The sequence below is a fragment of the Mizuhopecten yessoensis genome, unplaced genomic scaffold (assembly GCF_002113885.1).
Source record: "Mizuhopecten yessoensis strain PY_sf001 unplaced genomic scaffold, ASM211388v2 scaffold10635, whole genome shotgun sequence".
Taxonomy (NCBI): Eukaryota; Metazoa; Mollusca; class Bivalvia; order Pectinida; family Pectinidae; genus Mizuhopecten; species Mizuhopecten yessoensis.
This window is the reverse complement of record NW_018408645.1, coordinates 635604-647664: the sequence shown is the minus strand read 5'-3', so window position 1 is coordinate 647664 and position 12061 is coordinate 635604. Positions and strand designations below refer to the sequence as shown.

General features: G+C 37.7%; 1 protein-coding gene across 2 annotated transcripts in view; it reads right to left on the bottom strand.

The window, feature by feature from the left end:
• LOC110461530 (patched domain-containing protein 3-like) overlaps positions 1–12061 on the bottom strand; it is an 86159-nt gene that overhangs the window by 14619 nt on the left and 59479 nt on the right. The window contains exons 10-18 of one of the 2 annotated variants that reach the window (XM_021515029.1): positions 11814–11991; positions 9868–10035; positions 9087–9223; positions 8286–8441; positions 5930–6055; positions 5571–5715; positions 3257–3378; positions 2390–2575; positions 899–912 (exon numbers count right to left, since the gene is read on the bottom strand). In XM_021515029.1, the coding sequence (XP_021370704.1) occupies positions 899–912; positions 2390–2575; positions 3257–3378; positions 5571–5715; positions 5930–6055; positions 8286–8441; positions 9087–9223; positions 9868–10035; positions 11814–11991 (1232 nt within the window). Of the gene's footprint in view, positions 1–898; positions 913–2043; positions 2070–2389; positions 2576–3256; positions 3379–5570; positions 5716–5929; positions 6056–8285; positions 8442–9086; positions 9224–9867; positions 10036–11813; positions 11992–12061 lie in introns of both variants that reach the window. The other variant, XM_021515031.1, reaches the window with a different exon arrangement.

Genomic DNA, 12061 nt, shown 5'->3' with positions numbered 1-12061 from the left:
GTAGCCCTTCACCCTAGCATGCTACTGACCAAATATCATCTCCCTGGGCAGTTTGGTTATTGAGAAGAAGTTTTTTAAAGTTTTTAACATATTTGACCCCTGTGACCTTGAAAATAGATGAAGGTCATTTATTTGAACAAACTTGGTAGCCCTTCATCCCAGTTTGCTTCTGGCCAAATATCATCACCCTAGGCCTTTCGGTTATTAAGAAGAAGTCGTTTAAAGTAAAATATTGACGCCGGACGGACGCCGGATGGACGGACGGACGGACGACGGACGCCGCACCACGCCATAAGCTCACTTGGCACTTCGTGCCAGGTGAGCTAAAAATTGGTAAGAAAATGGAAAACACCAAAGCATGCAGTAAACTGCAAACAAACAAAAAGACAGAAAAAGCAGTACTGTGTATTTCTAATGGAATACAGGTAATAATGGCCAGACGAAAGATTTTTTATTAAGAAAAATAATTAAATGCAAACATGAAACAGCAAGAAAATGACTGTGAGAAGTAAAATGCAAACTAAAGGTCAGTAAAGGTCAAAAGGTAAGTTTGAGCAAAAACGTTCAAATGCAAATAAAGAATCGAAATGGTAAGAAAATTGATCAGTAAAATAGAAACAAAATATCAGTCAATGCAAGCAAATGTCAGTAAGATGATGAAGAGCCTGGAACAATTGTCTGAAGCAAAGTTGGTTTAATGGAGTGTTAAAATAAAATTTTCATCTAAAACTCATAATTGGAGAAATCGTTTAAATGATCATCTAAAGACAAAATTGCAATTTCAGAAGAAAATAAAATGAAAATTTTAATTTAATGGCCCAACAAATTAACATTGCTTCAAACAAGTGTGTCCGGGTCAATAAATGAGTCCGAGTGATGGTTGTGCGGGACTACTTACCCGAAAGTTGGTCTCTGTGAGTAAAATACAAAGTTTGCATCACACCAGCCTTTCCATCCACTAACCATTAGTGAGACATGCAACCCAATACAGACTGTATACCCAACACTATCACAACCCAATACAGACTGTATACCCAACACTATCACAACCCAATACAGACTGTATACCCAACACTATCACAACCCAATACAGACTGTATACCCAACACTATCATAAACCAAAGTCTTTTTATAAAATCAAACCTTATTACTCTGCACTTTGCAAATTTGAAAACGCAAGTCTGGACCCTGATTTTCCAAAACGAAGTCAAAATATTTAATCCTAAAATTTGTTTTCAGGTTCTGTTAAGTTTTATTGGCAACAGATAAAAGATTGAATTAAGGTCCAGAAGACAGTATTGTCTGGATTATCAAGGTTTGATTGTATATAGAACAGGTCGATATACAATCCTCCCTACACCATATAAAGTGTTTACAATATTGATCTCATATTCCTTCCTGTTGAGTTATGAAAAAAACATAAAAATGAATGTTGGCTTTGAAAAAAACAAATGTACAACATAAAATGTCTATTTTTCTGTCCATTTTCTTTGAATCTGTTTAATTCAGACAACAGCCAACACATTTTTTTTAAATAAAGAATTTAAGAAACACATGGACTGAAAAAAACACCTTCTCCCAATGCAACTGATGTCGCACTTTCATAAAGAACTTAAATCTGAGGTGAATAATTCAACATGATTATTCCTAAGGCTTCATTTTCCTGCTCCTCTTTTAAGCAATCTTATATAAAATTGTATTGTTTTTTCTCTGAATGCTGTGTACACATAAATTATTTTTTATACTTATTATCTTAAGAAAAACAACTATTCCTTTAGATGCTTCCACCAAGAACCACAGCCAATGAAATTTGTTTTATGAAAAACACCACAGCCAATGAAATTCATTGTATGAAAAACACCACAGCCAATGAAATTCATTGTATGAAAAACACAACAGCCAATGAAATTCATTCTTGGAAAGAAAACCACAAGGTCATGCGGTCATTATATCCATAGCAACCCACTTAACATTAGACCAATCCAACAAATCACCAGTCAGTCAATATTAAATCATTCACAAAGGTCCACCACACACACAAACCTTGTATCCTTGTCATGAATCAACATCTAGATATCCATAGAAACACAAATAATTATTTCATCATATAGCAAATAATTTTCAAATAATTTTCTTTCACATCTGTTTTTAAAAATCAGAAATAATAGTTGCATCTGTATTCATATAGAATCAAGTTTCAACATTAAATTTACAAAAAAAATCTTGAAAATTCCCAAGTTGCTATAACTTAATTTAAAAAAAAAAATCAGTGTTAACAACAATACTTTAAAGCAACCTTTTTATAACAGTTTAAAAATAAAAAATAAAACAGGATATCAAAGTTATGAATGAAATCTTCAATGCCAACACTGTAGGGGAGGTAACTCACCTGTGTTGATGGTTCAAAGTGATTGATCTCCCCTTGACTTTCACATTTACACTCTGGGATGTAAATATTTGTCCTGTCTTCTGTCATCACATGTGTGTCGTATGGTTCTGGCCCAATCCAGCTCAGGACAACAGGGAGGTAGATAAGTCCATGGAACAGCCCAAATAACACAACTGTAAAAAACACCTACAACCGAACAAATATGGGAGGTTTATTAGAGCCTGGAACAGCCCAAATAACACAACTTTAAAAAATATCTTCAACAAACAAATGTGGGGAGGTAGATAAGTGCATGGAAAAGCCCAAATACCACAGCTGCAAACAAAAGGGTAAATAATTTCAGCAAATATTCTAACCCTGATATACCATCATCTTCCATCCAAGGAGATTTTGACAACATACTGAGTGTGGAAGCACAATTGATTTGTCTCAGTTAAATGATAACAGCTGTGTTAGATTTAACATCATTGTATGCTTGTGTAACCAGGGCGGAAAAATGTACGGCCAGACAGGGGTTCAAATCCGGGACACTCTAACTCAAGACGGACGCCATACCAATTGTTACCTGGTCGCAGAGGATCGACCCAGTCCAGTTCCGCTACACTTGTATATGTAATGACAACATCTAACTACCCAAGCCTAAACAGTTGTGATGTTGAAGACAAAGCATAAAAGCCACTGTACTGGTAAATTTCTGTGAGGTAATGAGGAAGAGTAAATGGAGGCCCACAAAGGGATGTTTGTATTTGAGCATCAAAACATCACAAAAGATAACTTGAAGCATTGTATTTTTGTAAAATGTCATGTAAAAGTTTGGAAAAAGTTTGAATCTTTATGACATTTAAAGGAGGTCAGGTGAGAACTTACCCTGAAAAACAGTGAGAAGCCATAACTGTAGCTGTTACACAGCAGTAAGAAGGCCAGGAATGTACTGAAGCCACCACTAAACACAGCCGGGCCAATCTTCTTCAGTGTGGACACCACTCGCTCTGTAACGACAATCGAGATAATGTACAGACCTATACACAGAACCAACTATAAATAATGTCACTGTTCAACAACTACAGATAATATCACAACTACTGATACTTATCACTGCCACCATTGCACACAAGACCAACTACAGCTTTATCTAGTTGTCTCCCAAATGAATCTTTCCATTTATCTCCCAACAGAACCTCGTCCATTATTTCCCCATTGAACAGTTACCTCCAAATAGAAAACATTGCAAGTTACCTTCCCATAGAACCTTCCCAGTTACTTCCCAAAAGAACCTGGCCAGTTTTCTCCCCATAGATCCTGACCGGTTATCTCCCCATAGATCCTGACCTGTTACCTCCTCATAGAATCTGGCCAGTTATTGCCCCATTGATCCTCGCCAGTTATCTCTCCAATAGAACCTCATCAGTTGTCTTCCCATAGATCCTGACCAGTTACCTCCCCATAAATCCTGAACAGTTACCTCCTCATAGAATCTGGCCAGTTACCTCCCAATTGAACCTGGTCAGTTACCTCCCAATTGATCCCCACCAGTTACCTCCCCATAGATCCTGACCAGTTACCTCCCCAAAGATCCTGACCAGTTATCTCCCCAAAAATTCTGACCAGTTACCTCCCCATTGATCCTCACCAGTTACCTCCCCATAGATCCTGACCAGTTACCTCCCCATTGATCCTCACCAGTTACCTCCCCATTGATCCTCAGCAGTTATCTCCCCAAAGATCCCGACCAGTTACCTCCCCAAAGATCCTGACCAGTTACCTCCCCAAAGATTCTGACCAGTTATCTCCCCATTGATCCTCACCAGTTACCTCCCCATTGATCCTCACCAGTTATCTCCCCAAAGATCCTGACCAGTTACCTCCCCATTGATCCTGACCAGTTATCTCCCTAAAGATCCTGACCAGTTACCTCCCTAAAGATCCTGACCATTTATCGCCCCAAAGATCATCACCATTTATCTCCCCAAAGATCCTGACCAGTTACCTCCCCATTGATCCTAACAAGTTATCTCCCTAAAGATCCTGACCAGTTACCTCCCCATTGATCCTCACCAGTTATCTCCCCATAGATCCTGACCAGTTACCTCCCCATAGATCCTGACCTGTTACCTCCCCATTGATCCTCACCAGTTATCTCCCCATAGATCCTGACCAGTTATCTCCCCAAAGATCCTGACCAGTTTCCTCCCCATTGATCCTGACCAGTTACCTCCCCCTTGATCCTCACCAGTTATCGCCCCAAAGATCCTGACCAGTTGCCTCCCCATTGCTCCTCACCAGTTATCTCCCCATAGATCGTGACCAGTTACCTCCCCATAGATCCTCACCAGTTATCTCCCCATAGATCCTGACCAGTTACGTCCCCATTGATCCTAACAAGTTATCTCCATAAAGATCCTGACCAGTTACCTCCCCATTGATCCTCACCAGTTATCGCCCCATTGATCCTCACCAGTTACCTCTCCAAAGAACCTGGCCAGTTGTCTTCCCAATAGAACCTGGTCAGTTACCTCCCCATAGAATTTGGCCAGTTACCTCCAAATAGAACCTGGTCAGTTATCTCCCCATTGAACTATCTATATTTGCAATTAGGAATCGCGAGCACCTTCCATAAATGAGAAAATAACTCCAGAGTAAAAAGCAGAGCAATACAGACAAATTCTGTCCAAAGAGGCATTCTGGTGTAAGGATCAAAGAGTTAGTCGACAGTGCACCACAATAGCTGTGAATTCAATTCAAACATAAAAGAGAAACAGCTTGAAACACTCAGGCATTTATATGAAGGCCATGAACTTAAAGAGAATTTAAAGCCCTGATGACTTGTAATGATGATCAACAGTCTCATAGTGACTTCATTACATTAATAAATGCTGTCTGTATAATGGTTATACAGAATATAAGATAAATAGAGTATATCATTTGAATAAACACACTACTATCATATAAGCTGATAATTAACACTGAACCATCCCTTTCTCACAGAGGTGTGATATCAACATGCTCACTCTTGGAGGCAGCCATCTTTGTTTACAAAAGTAAGCCTTTGCAATGTAGGCCCTGCTATGGTAATGAGATAACAAATATGGCAACAGTTGAGCTATTCCTGAGATATGTTCTGGTGTACAGAAAGTGCTGTAGGCCCTGATTGTAATTTGTGGACTCTTGTCTTTATAAATACCTGGTCTGGTTCCCTGGACTGTCATGAACATGTGACCAATATGGGCGGAGTAATCAACCGCCAGGCCCACTGACAGGGTCAGCAGGATGCTGCTTGCTGTATCTATGGTAACACCCCAGAAGTGAAGTGTACCAGCTACATCAACCTACAAGGTAGTCATATACAATAAATTTACTGATCAGGTTTATGAATTCCAAATGAAATTTGTCTCGCCATTCAGAAGGATTAGGATGGGCAAATAATCAAAGAGACTGGATCACACGTATGTATTTCTAATGTTTTCCAGTTTGATTTTTTTTTTTTTTTTACACATTATGCAAATGACTTTTGCCCCCATTTACATGACCTCTGAGCCTTACCAGGGTGAAAATGACACATGTGAATACGATGAGACTGGTGCGGAAGTTTGCTATCAATAGAAGGGTGACAATGAACACACAGATCACAGCCAGAAGGAGGTTCCGGTACAGCTCCCGTTGAAGTATCTGAAAACATATACAATTTCAGTAAGGTCAACAATACATTACAATTAAGATTTAAATTTAAAATTATCTGACTTTGAAGACATTCATAAACATTACTAACTACACATCTGACTGTGGCGTAGCTTGGTTAATTCATGTGTAGGCAAGCCATCTGGGGACTGCCGAGGCCTCCAGTATGTCCGGGACAGAGTCATGGTAGGGGNCCCCCCCCCCCCCCCCCCCCCCTACACTTCTCGTTTACAGAAAGTGTCAACGGTTCCCTATTAGAATTGACTTAGGCTTACTTAAAAGAAACTGAATGCTGGGATGATAGTCTGAGATATGAGAAATAATAATTTAGCAACACATTTTTACATATATGAAATTAGCGTGAAGACAATGATTAAACAATAAACAAGAGGCCCAATGGGCCTGCATCGCTCACCTGGTATAAATCTCATACTTGTAACCTTAAAAGTGATCTAAAATAAAGCTACAGGCAAAATATCAGTATTTATGATTAAAATTAATTCAAAAGAACCTGTTATTTTTTTTTTAAACATTTCACCCCTGTGATTGAAAGTCGAACAAAGTCAATATGTTGAACAAATTTTATAGCCTTTCATCTCAGGATGCAACTTGCAAAGTATCAACATCCTGGGACCCATGGTTATTCAAAAGAGGTCGTTTAAAGATTTTAAACAAATTTGACCCCTGTGACCTTGAATATAAGTCAAAGTCATTCACTTTAACAAACATAGTAGTCCTTGATATAAGCATGCTACTGACTAAATATCAACATCCTGAGTCTTTTGGTTATTCATAACAAGTTGTTTAAATATTTTTTGAACATATTTGCTCATTGTGACCTTGAATATGATTCAAGGTTTTCCATTTAAACAAACTTGGTAGCCCTTGATCCTAGTATTCTACTGACTAAATATCATCACCCTGGGCATTTTGGTTATTGAGAAGAAGTTGTTTAAAGTTTTTAACATATTTGACCCCTGTGACCTTGAATATGGGTGAATGTCATTCATTTGAACAAACTTTGTAGCCCTTCATCTCAGCATGCTACTGACTAAATATCATCACCCTGGGCATTTTGGTTATTGAGAAGAAGATGTTTAAAGTTTTTAACATATTTGACCCCAGTGATCTTGAAAATGGGTGAAGGTCTTTAATTTTAACTTTGTAGCCCACCATCCCAGTTTGCTTCTGGCCAAATATCATCACCCTAGGCCTTACGGTTATTAAGAAGAAGTCGTTTAAAGTTAAAAATTGACGCAGGACGCCGGACGGAGGACGGACGCCGCGCCACGGCATAAGCTCACTTGGCATTTCGTGCCAGGTGAGCTAAAAACAGGACATCCTAGAAGGATCTTGGCGCCCATCATCGTACCATCTTCATTAGTTCTATCAGTTTCATCTTTTCTCTTCTTTTTTTCTTATCTGTTTGATCGAGGCATGTTAATAGTAAAAGCACCTTGAGGTACAGTACATAATGTGAAAGAAATAGAACCAATCATTGCAAAATGAGAAATATCTATAAAGTACTTCCTGGGAAATAGTGATAATATTCTTGAAATGTCAAAATCCAAGATGTTGCCTGTGGCCATCTTGCTTTTTTTTAATCAGTCTCAAAATAATACACACACAATTATGGACCAAGGGGAACCTTGATACAAATTTTGAGTAATATCTGTCAAGCACCTTTTGAGGAATAGCGATAACAAGAATTGTTTAAAAACAGACAACAGACAGACCACAGACCAAGGACCAGAGACGACAGGTAATTTGAATAGCCCACCATCTGAAGGGGGGGGCCAAAAACAGAAACTGTTTTACTAAGAGATTTATTTGTAGGCAAATACCTATGCTGCACATTGGCAGTTCTGCCACTGTCTTGACTGCATTAGCCTTTCTTAAAGGTTTAAAACTTGAAAAACCTATGTTTAGATGCAATCATAAATATATATATATTACTAAAATTGTTCCATTGTTTGACGGCTGTTACCTCCCTTGTATTGTTACATGAGGACTGATTGTTACCTCCCTTGTATTGTTACATGAGGACTGATGTTCAAATTGAATGACGAACAAAGTGAAATGTGACTTGATATGCAACATCTTTATTCCTTAGACAATGGAAACAATAATCTAGCAATTCTTCATTTTTTTTTCTTAAATCTGATTTTAAAACAGAGCTTTTCCAACATTCTGTATCAAAATGTTGAATAACAATTCATACCTTATTTGTTTCATATGTAAGGTAAACATCGGTGTAGGCGAAGCATCCCCCTCCAGGGAGCCCCAAATTATCTACAACATGTCTTAGACTCTCCATGGCGATGATCTCAGACTTAGAGTCAGGTTGATAGGTGTGTCGCAGTGTAAAATATGTTCCCTGAAACAATCATGTCAACATCTAAATGCATGAGTTTATATAAAATTACAAGATCTCTGAATTTCCAGTTGACAAAATCAATATTTTAATGGAAAATTAATTGTGAAATTGGATATCCAGTTGTCTCCCTTCAATTTTTTTCTTCATTTTCATACTTGGTGTGCATTGAAGAGAGATAATACTCTTCACCATCTAAATACTATAGCACAAATGTGTACATGTATTCTAAAGAGAAGTGAGTTTTACCAAAAGAAATTCTCAATTCATGCCATGCTAGATCATATCAGGTTTCAGAAACCTGCCTAAAATGACATATGATAGCTATTAATTTTTCACACCCAAAACCCAACCCCTTAAAAAAATCCTGAAATATATGGAGAACAGGCTTAATAGTAATAATAATAATAAGATTTATTCAGGAAAGGGCATGCACAACAAAACATTTTCATTTAAGTAGGTTATTTACAAAGTTGATTTATATAATTTCTGTATTTTGCCTTACCCTGGGATAGCCCATCAAAGCCATAGAAAGCTTATTTCCAATCCCCTGCTCATCAACTATAGGTGTAAAGTAATGACTCTCTAGACACCTGACACAGCTTGATGAAGACAGGATAAAAGACAGGGATATACAGAGGGACTTACCAAGATAATTGGGTTGCCAGTCGATGATGCAAACTCAAACTTAATGAACTGTTGGTAGGCCTGGCCCTGTGGGGTCTGGTAGACAAAACGGTGTAGCAGTAATGCAAACCAAGCCTTGGAGTATGGATACGGTACATCTGTGGACAAACCATATCTATTATTACTTACGATCTTAAATCCAACATCCATTTGATCATAATCACAGCAATTTTACTAAGAGAACCTCTAATCATAGTTATAGGGTTATGGCCCCCAAGGGGATCACATATCTCCCCCCACCCCAACACACACTTCCTCAGAGACATGAGTTAATCACCCTTTTAATGACAGTTCTGGCGTCTCACTTCCTCAGATAAGAGCTCTTCTCAATTCTATCAGAGTTCCTACCCCTAATTTACCCCTCTGATCAGCCTTCCAATTTCCTAGATCTCAGTTCTGCTCAATTAAATCAAAATCCTGCCCTTCAAGGTTTCCAGTTACACCAATCAGCATTACCTCCCCTTATATCAGGGTCACAAACTTCCTATCAGAATCCCTTTTATATAAAGGTTCTCTACTTCACATCAAAAAGCTGCACAACAGATTTGGGTACAATAAGTTAATATGAAAATCTGACCGATTTTAATGAATGTCCCATTCCTGCAACCCTTCATAATAAAGTGCAACTCTTTAGATTAGGGTACAATCCCTTCAATTCAAAGACCTGTCCCTTTCAATAAAGGTCGATATCCCACCCATTCGAAGGTCCCATTCCCTTTAGTCAAAGTCACAAAAACTATACCTCCATAAATGGCAGGGGCCACGGACGGTTCATCCTTCACCGTGTCAAACCAGTCATTAAAGGCGGAGAACCAGAACACAACAGAACCATTGATGATGTATGGATCTTCAACTATATTGTGGTACATCTTCTCCATCAAATCCCGACTCTTGTGGTACTCAAAGTCTTCTACAAATCAAATATATTATCAGGTCCCATTATAAATCAGATTCAGAGGAGGGAATTCCTAGTGTTTCTTAATCAGTGCTTAAGTTATATTACATAGCATGGTGTGAATACAATACTTGAATATTAGAACAAGAGTACCGCGGGGGGGAACAATATACGCCCGTCGAATGCCATATAGTGTTATATACTTTCTTACATTGAAATAAGATCTGCATCATTCAAAGATTGGTTAGCTGACATGCTATAAAAATGTAGGAGAAAATCTCCGGACAAAAATCAAATACTTAAAAAAACAAAGGGCAATAACTTTTGGAAAAATTGTCGAATCAAAATTCATTTCCAGGAAACACAACAACATATCATGATTATTTAGCCTACTAAGTTTCAAAGAGATCCGTTTAAAAATGTAGGAGCAAAAATGCCGGACAAAAATCAAATACTGAAATGAACAAAGGGCAATAACTTTTGCAAAAATTGTCGATTCAAAATTCTGTTAAGGGAGACACAACTTCATATCATGATTATAATGTATACCAAGTTTCAAAGAGATCGGTCGAAAAATGTAGGTGGAGATTGCCGTACAAACAAAAGTTTACGCCGACCGGCTGGCCCTACGGACGGACAGACAACGCCATACTATATATAATACTCCCGTCAAATTTGACGGGTGTATAAAAATATGAAATTGTTCTCTTTTTTTGTGTATTTACATGTGTATATAAATGATAAAACATACTTATTATTTTACATCTTTATTTTTAGATCTTACACATTTATTATTTTATTCTATATTTTCCTTTGCAAGGACTTGTTTATTTATTATCTACTCTATATATAATATATATCTGGTTTTCATCTAGAAACAAGGCCTATTCTTTTCATAAATTTCAAATAGGTAAACATGTGAGTCAACATTAAAGCAAATCACCAATGCTCTCAAATAAGTCAGTTTACTGTGAAAAAATAAAATAAAAAAGAATATAAAAATCCAAACAATTTCATTATAAACCTAATATTTCATTGGTAAAAACATAAACAGAGAATGTTTATTGTTTTTTCCAGCAATTTTTGGACATCATATTGTATGTTTTACAAAATTTGAAAAGTTTTTAAAAGCATATTCACATATTCATCAGACACAAAACAATAGTTAAATTCATATATCTTATACATGTTGATTTTGCATAATGGGGTGCACTGGGCCAGTTTATGGACCAAGCGTCATAGCTCATCTGTCAATATTGGAACTCTTCAATGCTTTAAACGTTGGCAGGCCTCAAAGAGAATGATACAAATATTGGTATATGAATCTCATAGAACGTAATTATTTCTTTTCCTTGTAAGCTGCTATTCCAGGGTCAAAAGTCTATTGTATTTTCGTTATGTCTCTTGCCATTCCAGCTAAAATAGTAAATGTTTACTCTAGAAATATACCGTCCTCATATCCTCACCAGGACAGTCCATTGTGGCTGTGATCACTGCAGCGACAAAAGAGAAAGTAGAAGTCTAGTGGCAAACTTGTTGCGTTTTGAGCGATATTGCTAAACTATATCAATGTTTGATATTGATTGATAATAGTTGACATTGTCATATCAAGTTGAACATAACACAACACAACACAAGTGCTGATGAACACAAATTACAGTCAGCATGTCAGCTGGTACAGATGACCATCAGACACTGTACACATTGTGATGTCATTGCAATGTATAAACTGCAACGACGTATTTGTTTGTATGGATATTGGGTGTGGCATAAACTCCCATGCATTTACTTACTGCAGTAGACAGCGGTGTCAAGCCCGTCAGACGGGAAATACTCCTCCCTGGCCATGGCGTATTTATGAGCGTAGGAATCGGACGGGATGTACATTGTTAGGCTGAAGTCCTGCCGTAGCTGGTAAAACCCCCAGATATTGACTCCAAGTAGAGCGAACGTGACTAGTAGAACCAGCACCTGAAAAAAGGCATGGATATAAGTGACTAGTAGACGTGGTATCTGGAAAAGGCTCAGATATCTTTTGTAC